Here is a 24,773-nt window from a genome sequence, read left to right as displayed (position 1 = left end):
AAGCTAGTGACATCCAATGGATTTTATCAGCTTCCTGTTGGAACCAAGATATTTCCATGAATCATGTTGGGAGGGTTCTCCTTGTCCATCAAATTGTGATGAAAAAGCAGTCCCTGAGGATATTTCAAAGTGAGGCATCATGATTTGATGTTTCAAAACTGGGAATTTTGATAGTCATAAAATGTTTTTTTTTCCCCTGAATATATATGGATAATAACATTGTGTGGCCCAGTGAGTAAAAATGTAATTTTTCTCTAGCTTATCTGGTTTCTGTCTCTCATTTGGGTTTGTCGTTGTGTGCCTTCAAGTGGTTTCCGACTTATGGCAAACCTAAGACAAACCTATCAGGGGGTTTTATTGGCAAGATTTGTTCAGAGTAGGTTTCCCATTGCCTTCCCCTGTGACTCACCCAAGGTCGCGCAGTGAGTTTCATGGCTGGATTGGGAATCAAACTCTAGTCTTCAGGGTCACAGCCCGATACTCAAACCACTATGCCACACTGGCTCCTTTGGGATCACTATGCTAAATCTTGTTAGCCAAATTAGAATAGACTCTTTGAATGAATGGCTTTCATAAGTGTTGGCTTAGCAAGTCCCACTCATTTCATTGATCTCCTCTAATTGCACCCAACCGTTAACTCACTGTATGGCTTGTTTGCTAGCTCCAGTTCCCTCTTTGTAGTGTGTGTATATACATGTATGTGTTTTGAGGGGTATGATATGCTTGATAGAGTTGTTGTGGAAATCTTGTCCATCTGCAGTCTGATCCTGGCAAGATGGACACTACTGTAACAGAGCTTGCTCCAGCACAACAACATGTCTGTTCTACTCCTTCCCAGCCAGCAGTACCACACTGTTATAATGCTGAAGCAACTTGTAGTGGAAGAACAATAATTTCTAAGGAGACTATAGCAACAGTGTACCATTATAGTGATAGGCAGTCACAGTAAAAGCATATTTCAACAATGAGCAATAGCAAGGTGGCCTTACCAGTAACACAGATGCCAGCCACCAATGGCCAGTACATTTTGCTCATGAGGAAATAAGATGTCCCATAACAACCATGGTTGCCCCTGCAATTATAGTGCAGTTGTTAGGAATGCAACTGTAGAAGATGGTACCGCCAAGTAGAGATCCTGACTCTAACTCAAATAATTATTTTATTTATTTTTCACAGATTAAATTAATCTCAAATATTATGTCTGTAACATTAGAAAAATATATGGAAAGGTCTTTTCATTAAGAGAGTTCTGCTGAAGACCCTCTTGACACGCTCACATTTGGAGCTGGGATTTATATTTAGACAAAACTTAGATGTAAAATGCCCTCTCTGGGAAATGCTTTTTCCCTGTTCTGATGTGCAGCCCAGAAATCTACACAGAGGGATTTAAGACTCTTTCCCCTTCTAGCTAATTCTGTTTCCATGAGTTCTATCAAAGGAGGGCAACATGTGCCAACATCAGTATCCCTTATATTTTAACAAATTGCATGAACTTGCAGAAAAATAGTTCCACACCTTTATATCTTTTAAAGAAAAATGACTAGTGCTGATAAAAATAAAACAGATAATGCAATGACTCATTGCAGTAAACAGTTTCACAGTATTCTGTAAAATGCTGCTTTAGAAGCTCAAAGAAACATCAAAGGAAACAAACAGTAGTAAAACGCAAAATGAAGATTACTATTTTCAACTGAATTTTTTAATATGAATTACATGGTTTACAATATGCCCATTGCCTGTTCAAACTTTTAGCAGGAAGGGCATGGCCACTAGAGAATGAGGAATGTATTGCAGCATTGCTCAGTCCATAAGCCAAGAATGAAGTCCTATGCCATTAGGCTGATATCCCACTGTCCTTTATCAAGAGCGTTGACCCAAACGATGCTCTGCTATTGTATTTCATGCCTTGCCATGAAATTTATGGGCAATTAGCTTCTTATATTCAGCTGCTGAAAAAGTCTGCTCAGTAAGAGAGATGCTGCCACAAAGAACTGCATGCTTTGCAAGCAAGTAATTTTTAGGATGAGACCTCTGGCAACCAAGATGTACAATCCAAATCCCCCTATAAACAATACACCAGGAAGTTCTCCCAAGTAAACTGTACCAGGATAAATGGGACTGGCAGAAGAACACTACTGTACTTGTTCGCAACTTGTGTTAATTTTAGTGCAGCTTATGCAGGAGTTCCTCCTGGCAGTTTGCTGCATGAATGAAATACCTCTTTCTCCCACTCTTCTGCCCTCAATGACACACCAAATCTACCATCTCATGCAACTCTACTGTTCTTTGCCTCATAGTTTGTCCACTGCTGCTCACCCTCATAAGGCCTCTGGGCTCCATGTGTCATCCACTTTACAGCTGTTTCATATGTGAGACATAGTTAAGCATATGCACTGAGTCATCTGTTTGTGGCTCTTAATAATCCAACATGAAGAGAGGGATTGATAGCGTGGGCATCAGACTTGTGTTCTGTGCATTCATAACTCTGTTGTCTTTTGACAAGAAGAACCTACATTCAACCTAACAGAGTTTCTGTTTGGTTTTGTTCTGCTCAGACCAGCAGCAATCTGCAAAGAAACAAGGCCTGAAGATATCTCTTGATCTTGAAAAAGAACCAATATTTCTTGGCTTCTTGCAATGACAGTATTGCCAACATTCACATTAAACTGGAAGATCTGAAAAAACCTAGAACATTCTTTTTCAGAATTCAGGCTGAATACTCTTGCAGCAACCCTGTGTAGGGATATTTGAAATGTCGTGGTCTCTTGTAGCTTTCTGTAGCAGTCCAACTCTTCCAGTCTCATAAGTGGTTATTTTTGGACAGGTATGCTATAAGTGCCACAGCAACCCCTACATAAATGCCTGTTCCAATTGTGATGGATAGCACAGCCAAGAAGAGGGCCCGCCGTGAACTGGAGCTTGCGTGATGGAAGTCTCCTTTAGCAATGGCTTTATTTGTCTGCAGAGGAGAAGAAAAGGCTATCTTTAGTGAACTCTTCAACTTTTCAAGGGAGACTTTTTGAACCATTAAGAAACATTGATACAAATATAAGAGTTAAGGTTCTATTGTTGTAATTTTATCTGCTGCCAAGGTAGAAATAGCTGGATGCTATGAAGATCAGTAATTGTATTATTAAATCTTGACATAAGATGGTAACGTACACACCAAATAAGAGTTTCTTGGGAATTAACCTGTGATTTTACTATCTTTATCATCTGATATCCGTTTCTGCAACATGCAAATAGATTGTTTTCAGCTGCAATCCTGAATCTTAAGTGTCAAATAATTTAGACACTTTAAAAACATAAAGGACAATGATATCATTGTCATATATGAATCTTAGGCCTGAGACAGTTGGGCCGAAAGGGGCGTGGCGGCGGCGATACTAGGGATAGGGACCATGCACCAACCGCACGGTCCCTAACCCTAGTACAGAGTGACGGTGTACTAATGGTGGCGTCCTGTGTACACGGGTGCCACCATTGTGATGTAAGTACAGCACAGCATCTGCACGGTGCCAACATTGCTTACGTTGCAAGTGCACCAGTGGCACACTCTCAACGTCACTCCGGCACCTTAAAAAGAACCTGGAAACACCAGTCTCTTTTACTCCGGAGGGAATCCACATGGTTTGATGACTGTGGTTTCCCTCCATAGGGAAATAGGCCACTGACAGGCTGCCCTTTTGGGGCGGTCTGTCCCGGGCCTTAAGTTGGCCAAATAGTTCTGTTTCTTTTTATGTGGTTGTTGATAAGTTTTCATTTTTATTTGTCAGTTGCATTTTGGACAAATGTTTTTCAAAAATTAACAATTCAAGTTTAAAAAGAAACATATTTGAGCACTGTAAAATAGACATACATTTGTTCTAAACAGCAGTTTTGTAGCACAGTATATCACTGATTGGTTGGCAGTTGTAATTCTGCATCCCCTCTGGACAATATAACTTTTATATAGGCGTTGTGATGAAAAACTATGTGCATAAAGAATGTTTAAATGCAGAAATGGTCACACACCATTTAAAAACCAGGGCATGTACCACAGCTCTTTTTCTTTCTCTTTTTAGCAGTAGCATATCATTTACATTTCTATACCACTGAATTCAGCACTATCTAAGCATAGTTTTTTTGTGGGTTTTTTGGGCTATGTGGCCCTGTTCTAGAAGAGTTTATTCCTGATGTTTTGTTGGCATCTGTGGCTGGCATTTTCAGAGGATGTTGACCGGAAAAGAAGCGGGTATATATATATACTGTGTGACCTGTGTAGGAGGAGTGATTCCCATGTTTATCTGGTATTGTTCTGTTGTTGTTAGCAGGGCCTCTGGGTGGGAGGATATGCAAGGGAGAATTAGCATCTCTTAATTGGTGATCATTGTCTGTGGGAAAACATCACCAAATTAAGCAGATGCTAATTCCCCTTTGCATATCCTCCCACCTGGAGGCCCTGCCAGCAAAACAGACAATACATAGATAATTAACATGGGAATCACTCCTCCTTACAACAGGGTCACACAGGTAGTATATATATATATATATATATATATCTATATATATTATATATCTCCCCACTCTTACAGGTCAACATTCTGTGAAGATGCCAGCCACAGATGCCAACAAAACGTCAGAATAAACTCATCTAGAACATGGCCACAATAGACCCACAAAGAAAACCCACAAAAAACTATGGATGCTGGCCATGAAAGCCTTTGACTTCACACTATCTAAGCATTTTACAATCTATAAGCCAATTGCCCCCAACAAGCTGGGTATTCATTTTACCAACCTATGAAAGGATGGAAGGCTGAGTCAAGCTGGAGCCCTCTGGGATCAAACTCACAACTTTGTGGCTGCAGTACTGGCTTTTAACTACTGCGCCCCTACCAGGGCTTTTTAGTGATTCTTTAGTTGATATTTGTAAGGGTATCATATTAGAATTGTTCACTGTATGAAAACCAACCAATAACATTTTTAACTTTTAATTTTTAAAAACTTTTAAAATTACAAGTAATTTTCAAGGAGACAACCATGTTACTCTGTTTCAGCATAAGAAGCAAAGGGAATGAGGAGGACGGATCTAGCAGCACCGTTGAGACTTGTATATTGCAGTGTAAATTTTCATGAGCTCCAGTCCATGAGATAAAGCTGATGCACACATGTTACGAGTAAGATGCAAATTTGTGCACCTGATCAAGTGGACTGGAGTCCATGACAGGTTATATTGAAATATTTCTATTAGTCTTGGAGGTGCTGCCAAATCCCTCCTGACTGAGGCTGCATCTATTGCAGAATTAATACAGTTTGATACCACTTTGATCGCCATGGCTCAATGCTATGTAATTGTGGGGTTTGTAGTTTTAAAATATTTACCATTCTCTGTCACAGAGCTCTGGAACATTCAAGAAACTACAAATCCCGGGATGCCATAGGTGGAACCATGAGTGTTACAGCGATGTCAAACTGCATTAATTCTGCAGTGTGGCATCTGCCTATGTTCAGTCGGAACTGTGGTTCAACAGCATCCAGATGGTCACTTGTCCCCACTTCTGTCCTTGAAGAAACAACACTAACTCTAGTAAATGCAAACCGGACTGCCCCCAAAACATGTTGGAGTCTGAATGGAAATTCCAAATAGGAGTCAATTTCCCAGTAACTGACAAGGGGCACAATTCACTGGCACAAGCTCCAAAAGTTTTTTGGCAGTGGCCCTGCTGACTGGAGATTCTGGGAGTTGTAGTCTTTTTTTTTGAGATCTGTCTGTTGGGAAGTTTTCCTGTGCACTGAAATGAACAGAGCTTGCACAAGAAAAGTACCATCAGGGATGGAAAGAACACCAAGTGGTACATCCCCACTGATTTTCAAAACATTGGCAAGAGTTTCTGACTTCCAACTATTTAGTAGTAGTAGTAGTGGTGGTGGTGGTCGTGGTGGCAGTAGCAGCAGCAGCGTGACATTTCGCACCTAAATTGTGCTGATGAAATGAAATAGCCACAAATGGGGTTTTGTGTGAAAGAACTGTACAATTGGTTCAGCTCTCATACTGAAAATGAACACCTAGGCTCAGAATGTGCTCAGAGGTGTTAGATCTCATGCGCCTCTGTCGACAGACAGAATGTGGAATTCTAGTAAAAAAGTTGATCCTGCAAGCATGATGTCTGCCTAGCCCTGGCCTCTAGAGTAGATCACTGTCACTCTGCCATGCTTAATGACAAAATCTTTCACCACAGACTGGAACTCATGTGCCCCTGTTGTAAGACCCCTTCTCCATCCAATCCTTCTTTGCTGTCCTGAATGCACCTCTGCAATGACTCTGAGTTCCAGAATGTTACTTTAAAAAAATAATTCTATTGCCAGACTGTGGCTGGCATCAAGATGACTGATGAGCCAATTTAACACCCTCTTTGGGTTGAAATGTTTTCAGTAGCAGGCCAAGAGCATTAATAAATAAACGCTATGGCAAATGCAATACACTAACGGAATTCTAAGTTGGGGACTTCCTATCAGCAACAGCACAGGCAGACCAGCATGTTTAATGGCAGACAGCATGAAAAATAACAGCACAGATTTCCTTGTAAAGGTCTTAGATCCTTCAGCAGTGATCATTCTTAAATGTCTTTATTGCCTAGCCTGCTATTAAAATGATCTTCAACCATTTTCACAGGGGGGCTGTCTGTGTTTATCCCAGCCTTGCACCATCCTGTTTGGACAACACAGGTCATTAGCCTGCGCCAGGTCGGGCCCAGATCTGACAGACTGGATGCAGATCTGGTGAATCTGGCCTGATCCCAGGGAAAGAGGGCCTTAATGTGGGTCAAAATGATGCACTGTTTGCTGCAGAGTTTCATGGAAGCTCTGTGACAAACTGCGGCAAAACAGACAGCCCACTGAGACCTTTACCATACTCCTCCATTGCTACCAGTAAGAAGCCCCCTGGTCCTGTGTCTGGTGGGGCACTGGCTGCAACCACGTAGCAAGGTGCCCCATTTCCACATCAGACAAAGCAATGGGGGAGGGGGGTGTCTCACTAGCAGCAACAAAGGTGTAAGATAAGGGGAATACAGCAGAGCAGATTTGTGCCATGGGGAAGAGCAAGCATGTAAACACTTGCCCATCCCGGCACCAGCCCAGGCACCAATCTATCCTGGCTCAGCCTGTGCTATCTTGGCCCATCTTCTTAGGGCCAGTATGTCTTCCCTCTTCTGTATTCTGTATTTTTCTCTGCAGTGATGTTGTGCAAGACTGACAGGTGTTAGGAGGAACTAATAGCATGTAAATGATCACATGTGCTACATGCATTCATCTTTTCTGGAGTTTTGTGCACAGAAACCCATTACTTAGACCACCCTTTAATACAAATTGCAATCCACAGTGGCAAGAAATTACATTTGATTTATTTTCTCCTCCCTTCCATTTATTTCTAGAGTACCAAAACAATAGAAATGCTCATTATACAAATTAAGGGTCTTTTCATTGTCTATATACAATGGGAATGGAGAAGAGAAGGAAGTGGCAGCAATCTTAGACTCAGGTAAAGAGTGGTAGCATAAAGAGATAAATGTTACTAAGGACTTTATCACACAGGGAAAAACTGGGGGGGGGGGAGATCAGGGGTTTAAAAGGCATTTTTTCATGACATTTGTGTGATTGCTGGAAAGATTTTCCCACAAATCGCGATTAAAGAAGACTTATCCCAGGAAGAACCAGGAATACTCCAGCAACAAATCATTCACGCGGTTTCCCAGTGAATTCCCACAAATTCATTTGTGTTGCTGGAACATTCCTGGTTCTTCCTGGGATAAGTCTTTTTAAATTCCAACGTCATGGGAAAATCTTTCCTGCGATCGTGTGAATGTCCTGGGAAAATGTCTGTTTAAATTTCCTCTGTGTGATAAAGTCCTAAGGCATTTAAAACATCTAATGGAAATAACTTCTTCTCATCCCATTTTAATAATATGGGGAAAATCTTTACCAAAGATCCAATGCAATGTTGTTTTTGGTTTCATATAAAAATCTACCTGAATTTTTTGCTTCATATATTTTTGTTTCATATACATATTTCCTAGGTTTCATGTAGCCTAGGAATTTTTAAAAAACACCTTTCAGTTTGAAATAAAAAGGGCCCTTGCAAATTCATTTGTGCACCAAAAAGCATCGTTATTATTTGAGTGCCCACCATAACATCTGCATCATGTAGGCAATAATTGCATTCTGCAAACTTGTGTATAACTTACATATTAGCCCCTTAGTCTTTCAGTCCCAACCCTCTTCTTTTCAGGTTTGGGGGAGTACTGAAGCTGGAGTAAGTGGTGCATAACACTGAAGAGTTCTACCCTAAAAAGTGTAGGCAAAAGTGTAGGCTAAAAATGTGGAGTTTTCAAGTGCTGAACTCTAGGCAGTCATGAAGTTCCTGTTCCTGCAGAAGAAAACTCCAAAGGAAATCCATGAGTGTATGATGCAAGCTGAGTGACAAGTGCCCATGTTCCTAAACCTTAAAATGAGTTTGAAAGGAAGGAAATTTTTGAATGATTCAGAGGTGACAGCAACAGTAGAGCAGTATTTCAGTAACCAGACATCAGGGGTTTTGCTTTGTTTTGTTTGGAAGGGTTAAAAAAAACATTAAGAAATGATGTGCCAAGTGTTTTGAACTTTGGGGTGAATATGTGTCATGGCTCTAAGTCATTCCCTTCTTGATTGGGCTGAGAACACTTGAGCACCTCCTTGTACATGCAATAGACAAATCTTATGGATATTATCAGCAGGACAGGATCAGAGTATCAAACAAGAGAGGGTAACCGTTGCTGTATAGCTTCACTGTTACAGTACAACAGAGATGAAAACACAAGCTCATCCTAGCACATGAGTCAAGCAGCTGACTCAGTTTAATTGCCTTTATCCAGTCTTTCAATGTTTTCGTCACATGCTATCACTACAGCATAAATAGGATAGCAGACTGCTAAATGCAACAGCAAAAGTTTACATTACCTCATGTGACAAGTAGAAGGCAGCGATTCCCAGTGGCCAGAAACAGCAGAGCATGGAGAACACACTAAGCCCAAGATGGTCCCTGGGTGGCATCATAAGGAAATGGTCTTCACTGTCAGTGTCGCTTGAGTAATCACTCTGAAACAGCAAGAGGGAGGACACATAAAGAGGATACCTCTTATTAAGTGATGCAGATCCTTTCTGCCTGCACCAAGATCCAGAGTGGTTCTTTTTTTTAAAAAGCTAACTTCGGAATTCTGTACAGAGTAGCTTACTAAAAGTAAATCGAGTTGCTGAAAACATATTAAAAGAAACAGACCTAAGGGAGTTTGACTTGCTTGATCACTGTGAATGAGTGCATAAAACAAGCTTAATTACTGTCAATGCTTTCTTGAATGCACTAATGACTCTGCAGTGAACTGAGAAAAGTGCTCTACAACAGTGCATCTCAAGCTATCTGATGTCGAGGATAGGCATCCTCCCCAATGTGCCAGGAACTGACATCACATTTGTGTCTGCTGGCAACAATTATTTCTTTATTTCCTGGAAACTTACCAGGGACTGGCACCAGTCCATGAACCACCACTTTTAATACTGTTCTAGAGGACATGTGGAGGTGGGATGGGGTGAATGGGGAGGAAGGGGTTAAGAGAACAAAACAGGTACCATGCTGGAGTTCTACCAGGCAGAAGCTGAAAGAGTTTGGAGGGAAGGTATACAGTCAGCAGAGAGGTACTCTTTGATGATCTGCTGCATTTTTCAAGGAGCCTACGTTTTTCCCTTTTACATTTAACATAATAACAAAGACCCCCTAGCACTCTAATTCTCCAGTACTCTCTCCCATCCCCAAGATCTGTCTATACTACCATTTTACTTCCCACCATTGAAAGAAGGACAGAGTATGCATGCAACAATATATCACGTTTCGTTTATGCAAAGTGATTCGTGTACACTGTTCTTACAACAATCTTGTAAGGCAAGCCAGTGTTATTATTCTGAGGTGGGAGACAGATGGGCTGGAGAAAACTGTCAAAGTTGTGGTTTGTCTAAATTCTACGATTACTGTTATTTTTCCTTCTCTGTCAACTCTCATAGGTCCTCCATAAACCTAGGGACTTGTGGGAATGATTTTTCCTGTCATCCTGCTTTTCATCAGCCCTTTCATCAGCATCAAAAAGATCAATCTGAAACCTAGGGAAGATATTCTAAGTCCCAGAGGTTGTATCCAGTTAGTCAAGCCTTAGACATCCCTGCCTCCTTAGAGGTTCAGGAACCAAAGGAGCACTTCTTTGGTTTGAAGCAGTTCCTATCCACCGATACTACAGTACCAAGCTGGATCAGGCCTCCACTGCCTGCATTCTTCATTACAAAATAGTGGCCCATTAAGTAAATGGATCACTGTTACACATGGTGCCCCCCAACCTTGAGAGGTTATTGTTGGGAGAGGGGTGAAAGCCCCTTATCACCACACAAGAATCCAGATTGAGATTGGGGGCATTGCACTTTTTCTAGAGTAAAAATTAAAGGGGGGAAAAGATGTAGCCACTGGGCATGTTTTTATACTTTCTTTGCCCCAGCTTTCTGTCTGACTTCTTGCCCAGATACTGTTTGGAGATACCTGCTTTGCTTGCTTGCCCTACTAGAGGAAGGAGATAGAAACTGGGCATTCTATACCAAAGCATTATCATCATCCTCCCTTGGAAGCTTGCAGGCTGAAATTTGGAAAAGGTGAGATTTGTGAGTCCCTGAAGCATTTGTCAGGGAAAGAAATGGAGAGTACCCATCCTGCCTTCACAGATATAATTGTGGTGGTCAGCCATCCTTGACAGCTACCAGCTTCTTTTTTTGTTTTCCAGACTGCTATGGTTGTAGTATCATTATGGACATTTTTGGAAATGAAAATTGCAGATACCAGATGGTGGCTGCCAAAAGGAGCCCTACTACTTGTAGCAGTAGCTCTTTAAAAGAAACTAGGAGGTAGAGGTAGAGAAAAGTGAAAGAAGAACATTACTGTCAGCAATAGTAATAATTTCATTCCTCTCTTCTCGTATCTGTCCATATATAATAAGGTGAACTTGAGCCTAGCATTGTTGATAACCCCTAAAACAGGCTGTCATGTCACTGTTGATGTTTTTCATGAAATCAGCATGGCATGGGCCAGGATCCCATTTTACAACCTGCTAGGTGTGGCATCTGAGGACAGCTGACATAGGACTTTGAATGGTTTCTGCTACCTGCTTCCAGGAATGCAAGTGAGATGCCTTCTCCTTTAATGGACCTCCATGGGCTCCCCCTTGACCATTGACCTATTTCACTACCAATGCCAGTTGAGATGTACCAGGAATGGCTTGAAGATCCCCTTGCATAGAGAACTGACACACAAGAGGGGTCATACTAACTAGCTTGCACACAGCATTGAACACACTAGTGTAGGTAGGAGCCTTTGTATGGTCAGTGTTTCATGTGAAGGTTTCTCTGTTGCTGGCCTTCACTCTGTACACTCTGAGGGAGGAGAGCAGGGCAGGGGCTAGTCAGCATGTTGATTCAGTGTGATTAGGCTTGGAATAGGCTGAAAGGGCAGACAACCGCAAAAGTATTTAGCAGTTCCATCCAGGGCTGTAATGTATGTAGTCCATGGCTTTCCCAGAGTGAAGGTCTTCCTATTCTTCAGTTGCATGTCCTCGATGCTCATGCAGCTGCCTACTTGAAGCTGACTGGCCTCTAAGTGGATTATATTGCACCATAACCACAGCTGAGTAGCACCATGTGTTGCATAATGCCAAGCCAACTAGCATTTTGCACAGCACCTACTTCTCCCTCTATTCTGGGAATAAAAGGAAAACAGGCAGAAAAACACATGGCTCAGTTTTCAGTGGCTTTCATGGAAGTCTATAGGAAATAAGTGGTAATCAGGGAATCTCAAAACAGTACTTGAGAGGGTACATTTATCTGGATTCAGACTGCAGGGGATATTCTTGCATATAAAGTAAAAGTAAAAACAGAATAAAAGTAAACTTTTTGTACTAGAAAACTAGCATGCCAGGGGGATGTCTCAGTTAGATCTCTTTCCCCTTGCATCTAATTTTGTATTTATGGGTTCTTATTTGATAATAGATTCATAGAGTTGGAAGAGACCTCAAGGGCCATGCAGGAATTGATCACAGAACTGAGCAAAATGACAAAAAGTTCAGAAATAGGGAGCAAATATGCATAGTATACTTGCGCCTCACTCATATACCTGTATTTTCAAAACATTCCCATCTTTTGGCAGACTGCTTAAGATTTCTATATTAAGATTATATTATATGTTTAATACATTTAGGAGGATATAGTGAATGCTTACACAAAACTTCTTATAGTTTCTCATGGCCCAAACAAGTTTAATGCTAAAGATCTCTGACTGGATGTCTAGAACTTTGTTCCCTTTTAAACAAGCACTGCTGAATCTTATTTTGAATTGATCCATTTTTCCCTGCTAGTTGGAAAATGCAGGCAAATTCAGAGTCCTTTGCAAATGCAATTGCTGTACAGTTTAGAAATGTCAGATCTGATGAGTTTCTAGATAGAAACCTGAATGTAATTCCCATTTCTGCTTAATTTCTGTGCTTTATTAGGGAAACACTCTCATAGCACGACTGACCTTTCCTGTTGCTTCCTTAGATATTGCCTGACTTTGCAGGGACATAGCAGTATATGAATTACAAGAGCCCCTGGGGCAGATGAGGTCAAGAACAAGGGACACATCCAAAACCTTGCCTTAATGACTAAAGCAGATACCTGAGCACATTTCATCTTGGCTGATCCAAGACGACCAACACTTTAGCTCTACAACCCATGGACAACAAAGGATCTGGCAGAAAATAAATCATCTGAAGAACATTTTGGGGACAACTCAGTCAAAATGGGATCCTCCTGCTGTTTGCAAGGGGGGAATATTTTGTAGGAGTTCAATAGAAACAGATCCCAAATGTATGTTCTGAACAGATCCCAGATAAATGTATCTGTATTCCTGCTTATATTGTCCTTCTAACTTGTTTTCTGCCCCAACACATTATACCTTTTGCCATCACAACACCATAGTGAGGTGTGGAAGGCTGAGTAGTAATGACTGGCCTAAGTGCAACCAGCTCATTTTATACTGAGCAGGAACTTAATAAGTACAGAGATGAAGCAAAAGGTAAAGAGCAACATTTTGAATGGAATGTCAAACAAGAGTTCTGATCTGTATTCTAGAAGGACCCAGGCTCATTGCTGATTTAGGCCCAGAACAGACCATCAGTTTGTGGCGGCCTGGGGCCAATTTTAGGGTTCTGGAGTGCACAGCATCCGCACGCTCCAGAATTCTAACATGTATGGACAGTGCCATCTTTATGTGGCACCATCCATATGTGATGTGCATGCAAGATGCAAGCGTGGCATCGCGTCTGCACCTCTGGGCATTGTGCTTGTGTCATGGACACATCACAGTGCGCCAATGGCGCACTGATGATGTCGTCCCCGTGTGCCAAAAAGAACCCATTTTTTCTTGGCTCTTTTTGGTCCAGAAGGAAACTGGGCGCCTCTAGCCCGCCCCTTTGGGATAGTCTGGAGAGCTCCATAGTCACTCAAAGCACTATATGAGCTGCCAACAGAACCAGGATTATTGCCTATGAGAATTAATACCTAAACTACAGAGTGCCATTTGTTATGGTATTGTCAAGTAAGCATTTGAGAGGCTGGCCAAAATGAAGACAGAAAGACTTGGGAAATTTTCTTTTTATTTGAAGGGATTTGATACTAAGAGACGAGGGAATACAGTTTTCTCCTTTTGATTGAAGCTTTAATCAGGCTGCCAGGCTGCCTGCCTGCCAGAGAGAATGAGTAGAGCAAGATAACTTCCATTAACTGACTGACTTAATTCAATTAAGCCAGCTGAATAATTTGCAATGCATCCTAGTTTGACACAATCAGCTACTGATACTTGGGCAGTGAGGGAATGCAGTCCGAAGATCAGAGCTAGTGAAATTATGTCCTTGCAGATGGTATTGGACTATAGCTCTCATCCTCCTTGGCCAGTGGCTGTGCCAGCTAACGGGAACAGAGCCCAGAGACATGAAGAGACACAGTTCCGCACCCCTGCCATAGAGCCTATAGTGACCTTTCTTTGTACTTTGCTTCTTGATTTTTGTATGCTCACTAACATGATAAAAGGGTCCGTACATTTTATTTCATTTATTAAATACTGTTGCTGTGGTGCAGTGTTGACTTTCATGTCTCGGTTACAGCCAAAAGAGCTGGCTGTTGTGTGTGCAACTCTTACATGTCACTTAACTCAAATCCTTTTCTTTGAAACAACAGTGGTGTTCTTAGGGGCAAATTTCCTAATAAATTTACAATGGAAGCTTATAAATATCTATTCAGGTGTAACCTGAATGTAACCTCCCCACCAACCGAGGAAAATGAAGAAGAAAAAGGTGGCGGGTTTCCCCCCAAAAACATTTTTTTTCTGAAAAAATTGGGGAAATTGTATTATGGAATATTTTCTTTTAGAATTATGAATATATATTTTTTTATTTGAGGTGTTTCCATATTTACTGCCTCATTTTCTAAAACTATGTAAAAGTAATATTTTTTGTAAAGTTATCTGAAGTATGAGTACATCCAATGTCCTTTACATTTCTAAAGTATCAAAGTGATTTTCAATTATAAAGAGTATTAATATTGAATTTTCATTATTTTCTGGAAAAAAGGCTTTTCTCCATCGCTTCAGAACATTTGGAATTTTTTACATCTCTGCTCAGACATGTGTTCTACTGAATTAAAGCGATCTTACTCCCATGGGTTAAGGATTTCAGTCCATGAGTCTTGAATCAATTTCTTTTGATAGCTGTATTTTATTTAAAACGCCAGCATGACATTTGGGATCAGGGACGTAGCCAAGGGGGGGTTCTTGGGGTCCGGACCCCCCCCTTCCATTAGAAAAATGAATGGTGCGCGCTGCTGTGCCGCCGCACCCAAGCCCCATTATAATGATGGCACTTAGTCTGGACCTCCCCCTTCCTAAAACCCTGGCTACGTCCCTGTTGGGATGGGGAGTAAGCAAGCTGTCCTTCTCCTAGTCTTGTAAAAATAATGTTCAGGGACTGATTTTGACCTTTTTTTGCCGTGGCAAAAATTAGAAAAAGAAACCAACAGTTTTATAGAAATGTAAATCCAGTCAGTAACCAGAAATGCTTGGTTTCAATATATTTATATTTTGTTATTTGTTCTTTTTTTGGGGGGGGGTACATATTCTTTTGTTTACAATATGGGAATAGGTCATTTGAGCAATACTTTGCAACTCAAATGTCTGATAGGCAATCTTCACTTGAGCAATGGTATTGAAGATGACTAGGCATCAAAGCAAGAACATTAATTCCTGTACAAGGTTTACAGGAAATTGTAAACAGAAGTTTATAGTTTACAGTTTTCAGTTTATAATTTCCTGTAAGATTTGTACGGGAATAAATGTTCTGGCCTTGATGTCCAGTCATCTTCAGTACCACTGCTCAGGTGAAGGCTGTCTAGATAAACTGTAGATTATAGATAAAGGGCCTAAATACAGTAAAGGCACCAGATCCCATCTTATCTTGGAAGCTAAGCAGGGTCAGTCGTAGTTAGTACTTGGATGAGAGGCCAACAAATACCAGGTACTGTAGGCTATATTTCAGAGGAAGGAACTGGAAAAACTACCTCTGAATAATCCTTGCCTAAGAAAACCCTATGAAATTAATGGGTTCACTATAAGTCAACAGGTGACTTGAAGGCATGGATGCATGCATGTGTGCGCGTGCACACACATATATACAGAAACCATAGTTATAGAGTCAAAGAATCATAGGAGTTTATCACACTGTTATAAAACCCCAGCTTACCACTCCTGAGCTGAATTTTAATTCAGGAGGCAGCCAAGTTCTATCGCACATAATTTGCCACTGAATCTGCTGGCTGAATACAGCCTGGACGCAACCTGGGTCCAAAGAGTGCTTAGCAAGCTGCTTTTCAAAGCTGGAAAACTCTCACCTTTGAAAAGCGGTTTGCTCCTTGGACCTGGGTCGCATCCAGGCTGTATTCACCTGGCAGATTTGGTGGCAAATTATATGCTATAGATACCGGCTGCCTCCCGAATTAGAATTCAGCTCGGGAGAGGTAAGCAGGTCTTTTTAGCAGTGCAATAAGCTCCATAGATTGGAAGGGGCTTAGTGGGCCATTGAATCCAACCCCAGCTCAATGCAGGATCTCAAGCTAAAGAATCTCCAGCAGGTAGCTGTCCAGCCTCTTTTTGAAGACCACCAAAGGAGACCCCACCACTTCTCTAGGCAATTAATTCCATTGCTGAATTGTTCTTACTGTCAAGAAGTTCTTTCTAATGTCCAATCAAAGTCTCTTCTCTTGTAACTTCAAACCATTAGATCTGGTCCTAACCTCTGGGACAACAAAGAACAGGCCTATCTCTGTGACAGCCCCTGGAGTATTTTAAGAGTGCAGTCATGTCAGCCCTCTGTCTTCTCTTCATCAAGCTGAACATGCTCAGCTCCTTCAAAACAGCTTTCACTTTTTTCCCCTGCAGCACCACACCTCTGGCTCACATCCGGTCTGTATTCAGCCAGCGGATTTAGCAACGAATTACGTGCAATAGATCCCGGATCAATTTATGGACCACAATAATCCCAAATCCTTTTTACATGTAGTACTGCTGAGCCATGTACCCCCTGTCCTATACCTGTGCATTTTGTTTTTGTGGCCTTAATGTAGAATTTTGCATTTGTATCTGTTGAATTTCATTTCACTTATTTCTGCCCAATTTTCCAATTTATCTAGGTCCTTTTGAATTCTGTTCCTATCTTTCAATGTGTTAGTTAGCCTTCCAGTTTTGTATCATCTGTAAACTTGATAACGATTCCCTCTGCCCCGTCATCTAAGTCATTGATTAAAATGTTGAAGATTATGGTCCTAGGATAGAACTCTAAGGCCCTTATCACACAAGCAAAATTTGAACTTATCCCAGAGTCAATGTGAAGGCAATGTGAAGACAATGCAGGGCCAATCATGGGGTTTCAAGTTTGTTTATCACACAATGTCAAATGGAATCAGGAGCCATCTTAAACACAATCAGGCTGGCTCAGTACCATCAGGGGCTGGCCTGAAGAAGGAGGCTCCTCCCTCCCTAACTGTCATCGTTCGGCCTCTGAGGGAGAGAGAAGGCTGGCTCAGGGGTCATTCCAGGATTAGGTAAATTCGGGGGGAAAGAGGATTACTAACCCTGGAAGACCCCCAATTGTTGTTAAGATGGCGCCTGCTTGAAACCCCATGATGGCCCTCTTGCCTTCACACGGACCCTGGAAACTAAATTTGCTCGTGTGAGAAGGGTCTAAGACACTTAATAACCTGAGTATTCCAAAGAAACTACTTGGAAACTACTTTTTTGTAGAATATGATCCCCAGAATCTCCCAGCTAACATGGCCTTTCTTGGGAGCAGTAGTCCAAAAAATAACATTTCAAACAGCCTCAGAAGTTTGAAGCAAGGATTCACTTCACCCAGGATTTCCAGAAGTTGTGCGAGACCACAAAACAGCTATATAGTGCACATGTTTTGGTTCCCCGAAGCCGCAACATTACCTACACATACACACAAACACAAATACAACCTCTGGCTAAGGAAAGCGGAGCAGAGCATTTTCAAAAGATGCCTACTTGAATTGCGGTTCTGGTGTGATTTACACTGCAATCTGAAATGTCTCCACTGAAATCATGTGAATATATAGTGGTGTGATAGTGATAAATTCTTTGGACTGTATTCGTAAGTACAGAAAATGGTTTTCCCTTATATATCTAAATAATAGAAGCAACCAAAAAAAAAACCGCCCTGTTATATTTTTCTCTTCATGGAACAGATCTCCATTTTTCACTAATAGTCTGATCTGGAAAAGTTACACTTTGGACTATAACGTCCAGCACCCCGGCCAGCATGGCTATACAGTACTAGCTTGAATCCCACTTATTACCAGAATGAAGCCAACAAGAAGTTGAAATGGATGCGGCCCGGGGGCAAAAAGAGGTTCCCCATTCTAGTGCAGGTGACCAAATGTAAAAAAAGATAGAGCTCTGCACCTTTAACAGATGTGTAGAAGAAGAATTTTGATAGATGTAGTTTTATTGTGCAACCTACACCTCCTGAAATGTTCTCTTCTCCACAACTAATAAGGTGCAATGATCCTGGCCTCTTGGTAACCTACGTTCCTGCCATTCATCCAAGTTCCACCACCTGTTTCCTGTACCATCCATCAGTGTGGTAAATGGGCTATCTTTCCTGAGGTTGAAAGGTGAAGATAACTTTTTTCTTTTTCAGTTAAATCTGGACTATATTCCCTTCTTGTACCACAAAAGTGGTAGGGTGCAAAAATAAGAATGACCTGTCCTCAAAAGAACAGTTCCCCCCCCCACCCCATCTTGCAGAGTTTCTAAATACACAACTCTTAGTCCAGAAACACAATTAGACAAAAATGGCAGTCAGGTTGGTCACGAAAAACTAGAAGTGACCATAAACACCTATTTTAAAATCACTCCATGGCTGCCTATGGGTTTTCTGGGCACAGTACAAGGTTGGGTCCAACCTTTTAAGGGGTTGCCTACTTCCGTATAATCCACCCCACATACTCAGGTTCTCTGGAAGGAAACTATTGTAGCTTATAAAGACCAGACTAACTGCACCTCCCAGGGGACCTTTTCTGCAACTGTCCTGAGTGTGGAATGGCCTGCAGAGGAGATCCGCAAATCACCATTTAGACAGCATTGAAAAAGCTGCCAAGATGGATCTCTTCCGGCAGGCCTTCCTGAATAGGAACCCGGACTAAATGAACACAACTTATATTATATTTCACACTACCACTCTGCCCATTGTTTATTTTGTTATTAATAGTTTATTTTAAAACTAATTTTAACTGTACTTGTTTTATTTTCTGGAGGGGATATTGTAGATATTATATGATATTGGATGATTTTAACTAGTAAACCACTTTGATTTTGTTTGTAACAAAAAGCAGGATATAAATAAAAGTTTTATTTATTATTTATTATTCTGAATGGCCTTGTGGTGGGAAGAAAGCAAGCCTCGACATGCCAAATAAGAACCATTCTCTAGGTTGGGTAATTCGGCTGCATCTGTCTGCTGCACAGGGATACTTGAAGGATGTACCCATGCCTGATGCAGAGAGGGAGACAAACTGGAAGGGCATGAACCCGGATCAAGTGACTACAGAGAGGAACAGGTAGTAGCATCTTCTTCTGTGGTGGGTGCTACTAGAAATTGTTTCCTGCAACACATTTGTTTCCTGACATAGACACTATGCAACTGACAACATTAGGAAAGAGAATGGGCTGACCTCTGTTCCTGGAAGTCACTCATCTTCTACATCATAAGACAGAGTATGGATCTGACCATCTGTGGAAGAGTGACAAATTTGCATCAGGATAATCCAGGCTGCCTTTGGTGGGTGACTTTGTCCTCAAGAAAGTGTTTCACAAGCATTCTGCATTCATATTTTCGTCCCCAGGACCGCAGCCTGCTTTCCGAGTACAGAATGATTTTAGGGTGATAACGGGATTCCATTGTCTGTGGCAAAGCACTGGGGTCAAGGAGCTGTTGCACTGGGTCATTTCTGGAGTAGTTTGGAGAGTAGAGAGTCCAACATGGCCGACTCTGATACGGGGGGGTTGGATACACTGACACAAGTCCCTCCCTGCCCTCAGCAATTAATGCCTTGTGTTGATCAACCATTCCTCTTCTTTGTATCAGCACCTTATGGTGCGTAGCACGGCACTCTTCTGCTCAACTAAGCCACCATCGTGTGTTCTTTTTCTCTGCTCCTGTAGCATGAACTGGAGTTCCTGCAATGAATCACAATAGGTTTCACTGATCCCATTTTCCTGAGGCGAGATGGGAGGGAGGGAAGAAAAGAAAAAGATGCAAATGAAACCATGAAAGAAATCTCTATCCAGCTCTGTAGTGATCATCTGATAAAAGCTCTTTGTTGCTGAAAATAAATTGAGCTCTTACAAATCACATTTCTAGGGCATTTGGTGGGAATCATGCTGGTTAATGAGCAAGAAATATGCTAAAATTATCACACCAATAAACTATAAGGACCTCTGTCATATCATTAGTGACACATCTGATGAAGTAGCAGTCTACAAAAGGTTATGCAACAAACCTCTTTCCTCAAAGTTGCTACAAGACCGCTTTGTATACATACATACTACTACAGTGTTACTGTCACTCATGGCAAAAGATGGAGGTTTGGCCCAGTAAGTTTTTGGTCAATTAGCTCTGCCATCTGTACGTTTTAATAGGTGGCTAAAAAAAACAAAGCAGTTGGCGGTTCGTATGCAAAATCAAAATATAGAGTTACGTAAAGATTTTATAAAGATATAGGTAGTCCCTTGACATGAATGTCTAGCCATAACCGACTGTAGGGGGGGTGCTCATCTCCGTTTCTAAGCCAAAGAGCAGCGTTGTCCAAGTGGTCATGTGGCCAGCCATGATTGCACCAAACACTGTTCCTTCCCACTAAGAAATGATACCATCTACTTGCATTTGCATGCTTTTGAACTGCAAGGTTGGCAGATGCTGGGACTAGTGACAGGAGCTCACCCCATCACCCCTGACTACTGTCAACACTACACAACAGCCTCACTTAATTCTCACTATGGCCTTCACAACTGATTTAGTAAATATTTCTTTCCAGTGGAGTGGAAAGTGTGGACCACAACTTCATCATGCTTGAACTTTTTAAAAAAGGACCACATAGTTGCAACGACTGCACACTTAACGGTCAAGAGCTAATACTGTTAATATCAGAACAAATAAAATGATATGAATGTGATCGTAAAAAGCAATAGGCAAAGAGAAAATAAAAACAACAGGAATACAAGAGAACCACAACAAACACAAAAGCCCTATTAAAACATGCTATTACAGCAAATAACCTTGATGTAGTTTTCAAAAGTGAATACTGGAGAGGAATGTAACCTCTTTTGTCTCCATCTAAGAGATAGAGTCTTATTTTTACATTTGTCTAAGATCTAATCCATGTAAAGTTGAAGATAGTATGAATCAGATTAACTGTTGCAGGATCACAACAAAATTCAAGTGGCAAAAACAGTACTATCAGATCGCTGGTTTAGCAATGCCCAAATTATTCAACTGAACAATGCATACATGCTCTTTTTCTGTGAATGGAAAAATCTCACGGAATGGCAAACATTTAAGTAGTACTTTTTATTGTAGAAGGCACACACTGGGACTGGCTACTACACAATCAGCTGTGAACCTAAACTAATCGGCAATTAATTTTTAGAAATCGGGGCTCAGTTTTCACACAGTGGTTCATTCATAGGTCAAGAGCTTCTTACAACAATTACATAACAAGCAAGTTAGAAACCTGTCCACATTGCGAGGTGGTGAACACGTATATTGAAATAACTTTCTGCATGCATCAGAATTCTCTTTTTTCCAAACAAGAGTTCTAATCATGCCAACAAAGGACCATTTCTGTGGAAAGCTCTGAGACTGAGTCATTCCGTAGAGCTGTTTTCTCCTATCACAGCTGGGGCGAGACGGATGAAACTGCACAGCTGCAGTTGTATTAGAAAGGGAGGGGGGGGTGCTCGGGAGGAGGAGGGGCATTTGTCAGGGCGCATTAGAGCATGGTCGTATGGTATGGCGTTTTCTCACCTGTGTCCTTATAATGCCTCGTCCTAATCTGGGATTATTGTTTGGAGACAGCTGGGTGGGAAGTTTCATGCATAGTTTTTTTCTTGTTGGCTATAATAGAGGTGTGGGGGGTAATAGATAGATGGAGTACGTGCGCTTGAGAGTTACTCCGTCCCTGTTGAGTGGGTAAGGTTGGTTGGTGGGGTGGGTTTCCGTGAGAGGCAAGTGTTGTTGGGGTTTAGAGCGATGGTTTTTGCAGTACGCGCAGTGGTGGGAAAAAACTGCATAGGAAGGGGCGGCAAGGATGGGGTGGGAGGTGGGTGAGGCAAGGGTCAGGCGGTTTCTGGGGGTTTTGATGTGGTTTAGGTGCGTAGGTCGGCTTACACTTGGTTGGTTGTGTGTCTGGGGGGGTGGGGGGGGGGGGGGGGGGTGGTGGCTTGAGGTTACCTTTCTTTAAGTTTTTTTGGGGGGTTGGTTTGTTGTGTCCTTCAGAAGGGGTTCGGGCGTGGGGGGGGGGGTCTTTCGTGCATGTTAGGTTTTTGCGATAGGGAGGAGTGTGATTGGTCTATTAGTTCTCTTAGGGGGGTCTTGTGTGTTGGGTTTATTTGTTGGGTTTTGGGCTGTTGGCTTGGAGGTGTCGTTTTGTTGGGGGTTGGTTTAAGTAGTGGGGGTTGTGTTTGGGGGTGGTGTGGTATGGGTTGTGAGGTCTGAGATTGGAATTAGAGGGGCCGTTAAAATAGTGGGGGCGCAAGGTGTCGTTTGTGTCGGCGGATGAGAAAGTGTTTGGCTTTGCTTGTAAGTGTAGGGGGGGTGTTGGTGTGGGTTGATGGTGGGGTGTGGGTATGGTGGTGTGCCTGCGTTTACGTTTTTGTTTTTTGAGTGTGTGTGTTTGTGCCGCTGCTCTGCTAGGTGTGGTATTTGGGTGAGACGGCAAACTATGTATGTTGATGTGCGTCGTGGCAAGTTGCGGTTTGCTGGTTGCGTAGTGTTGCAGGGGTGTCGTTGTCGTTTCTAATCGTGTGCCTGGGTCCGTGTTGATGGTAGCATGTACATCCATAGAGTGTATTTGATGTTCTATGACTATTTTCAAATTTGTGTTGGTGGAGCCTTCTTGTCATGTAAGTATATTCGGGCTTATGGTGGTTTCGGCGCTGTGCTGTTTGTCTTATCTGCCCTGATAGAACAAGGCGGTAGTGAGGTCGCTTTATTGGGTGGGGTATCGATGAGAGTGAGTTATGCGTGGGAGGGTGTAAGGATCGCCGAGGGTATCGATAGGAGGATTACAAAGAAATTTAAAGAAAGAGACTGTCATTTAGTGTGGCCTGATGCTGAGTTCCATTTCCACAATCTGAGACCATTGTCAGATAAATTAACGCGTGTCGTCTGGAATTGCGGTTGGATTGAAGTCCTCACCTCTAATATTTTTCCCTTAAATATTGTGGAGCCTTGTTGGTGTGCCTGGCAACCGTGACAATGGAGGTGTAAGGTCTTCGGAGTGTGGCATTACGGAAGGGAAGGACGACGCGGAAGAAGATGTCGTTGTGTTGCGGGTTAGGAAGATTGCATGTTCGGCGCGCAGTGTGCTAAAATAGGGAAGAAGAGCGAGTCCGCTTCACTAGGAAGAAGTAAGAACGCGAGGGGTCCCGAGTGGCGGGTGCTGCCGACGCGGGGCTTGTGGTTCAAGAAGCATGTGAGGTAAAAGTTTTCAGAGTAAGAAATAGGGGTACGAAAAAAAAAATGGGGAACAAAGAGTACGGTGTGTGGGAGGGGGAACGAGCGAATGAGGGTGGAAGCCAGCAGGGGTGCTGTGCCACAATGACCACACAGGAACAGGCCCTGGTAGGAGACAGAATGGCGGGTGGACGCTCGGCGATCGTAATGGAGAGATACATCCCCCTCAGTCGGGTTACTAAACAATCACCTTTACCATTACCTTAAACCTGGGAGGCATAAAAATACTGTCACCCGGATTCGGGCGCCGGGGGCCCCACCCCCCAGGACCCCCCCACACACAGTCACCTTACATATATTGCAACATCTACAACTGCAAGTATTAAATTCTGGATTTTAAAGAACCGGATGTAGCGCCTTACTTACACTCTAAACACTGGTGTTGGACCGATCAACACTCAGTTCATTTGCAGTGCTGATTCTTTTCTCTGTGTGGTTGCATTTATGGTATGTGACTTCTTCAGTGCATATGGCGTCACTTATTTGGTGTTGAAGAACTTTTTTTTACTACTGGTGGCTAGGAGGCATCTTAAAAGAAAGAAATAAATAAATAAAAATTAAAAAGTATATTTTCATTATGTTAATTCCAGATTTGGATGTAAATAATGTTGAAAATTATTCTAATTAAGCTTTTAATCCATCTGAGATAAAAAAATGAACAGAATGTATACAGTTATAAATAATTTTACATACGATACTCTGCCAGGCAATCATCATTTACTCCTCTACCTCCATATTTTTCAAATGCTAGTGTGGCAAGATTCAAGTGTGTCCGGGTGAACGAATGATCAACCCCACAATAGTACATCACATAGCCTGTAGCCTTCCAAACGGAAGGACGAAGAAAAGAAGAAGCCGGCTAACGACTAGCGAATACAACAGGAGGGATTCGACGCGAAGAAATAGTTGGACAGTGAAATGAAATAATGAAGGTGCATAGTAACAAAAGTAATGTGTTTGTGAAAGAGAGAACAGAGTGGAGAAGATGTGGTAAGAGTTTGGGTGGAGGGGGGGCGCAGTGAAAGCAAAAACGGGGGGGGGAGGGTGCGGGGGGTGGTGGGGGGTGGGGTGGGGGGGGGTGGCCTACGGGGGGGGTCAGAGGGCGTTGTCAGTTCGAACCTATGGTGTCTGGAGGAAAATGTGGTCACGGGTTTGCTGTACGGGGTATCATATTCAGTGTGGCTCCGTTGTGTACTGATGGTGTTTCCTAGTCCAGTGTTGTTGCGCCATTAATATCAAAATCTAGTAATGATCCGAGGGTGTTCACATTAAATACAATGGCATAGTGAAATTGTGTCCCCTTAAATAGATAGGTGGTCAAAACATTTTTGAATA

At 42.1% G+C, this 24,773-nt stretch overlaps 1 protein-coding gene across 1 annotated transcript in view; it reads right to left on the bottom strand.

Annotated features, from left to right (window-relative positions):
* Positions 1-1,722: 1,722 nt before the first annotated feature.
* SYNDIG1 (synapse differentiation inducing 1) overlaps positions 1,723-24,773 on the bottom strand; it is a 36,017-nt gene continuing 12,966 nt past the window's right edge. The window contains exons 3-4 of the mRNA XM_042464569.1: positions 8,977-9,114; positions 1,723-2,959 (exon numbers count right to left, since the gene is read on the bottom strand). Coding sequence (XP_042320503.1) covers positions 2,801-2,959; positions 8,977-9,114 — 297 coding nt within the window. The 3' untranslated portion in view covers positions 1,723-2,800. The remainder of the gene's footprint in view (positions 2,960-8,976; positions 9,115-24,773) is intronic.

The sequence above is a fragment of the Sceloporus undulatus genome, chromosome 4 (genome assembly GCF_019175285.1).
Source record: "Sceloporus undulatus isolate JIND9_A2432 ecotype Alabama chromosome 4, SceUnd_v1.1, whole genome shotgun sequence".
Classification (NCBI taxonomy): Eukaryota; Metazoa; Chordata; class Lepidosauria; order Squamata; family Phrynosomatidae; genus Sceloporus; species Sceloporus undulatus.
Note: the sequence above shows the minus strand (reverse complement) of the source record. Positions and strands in the feature narration are given on the sequence as shown.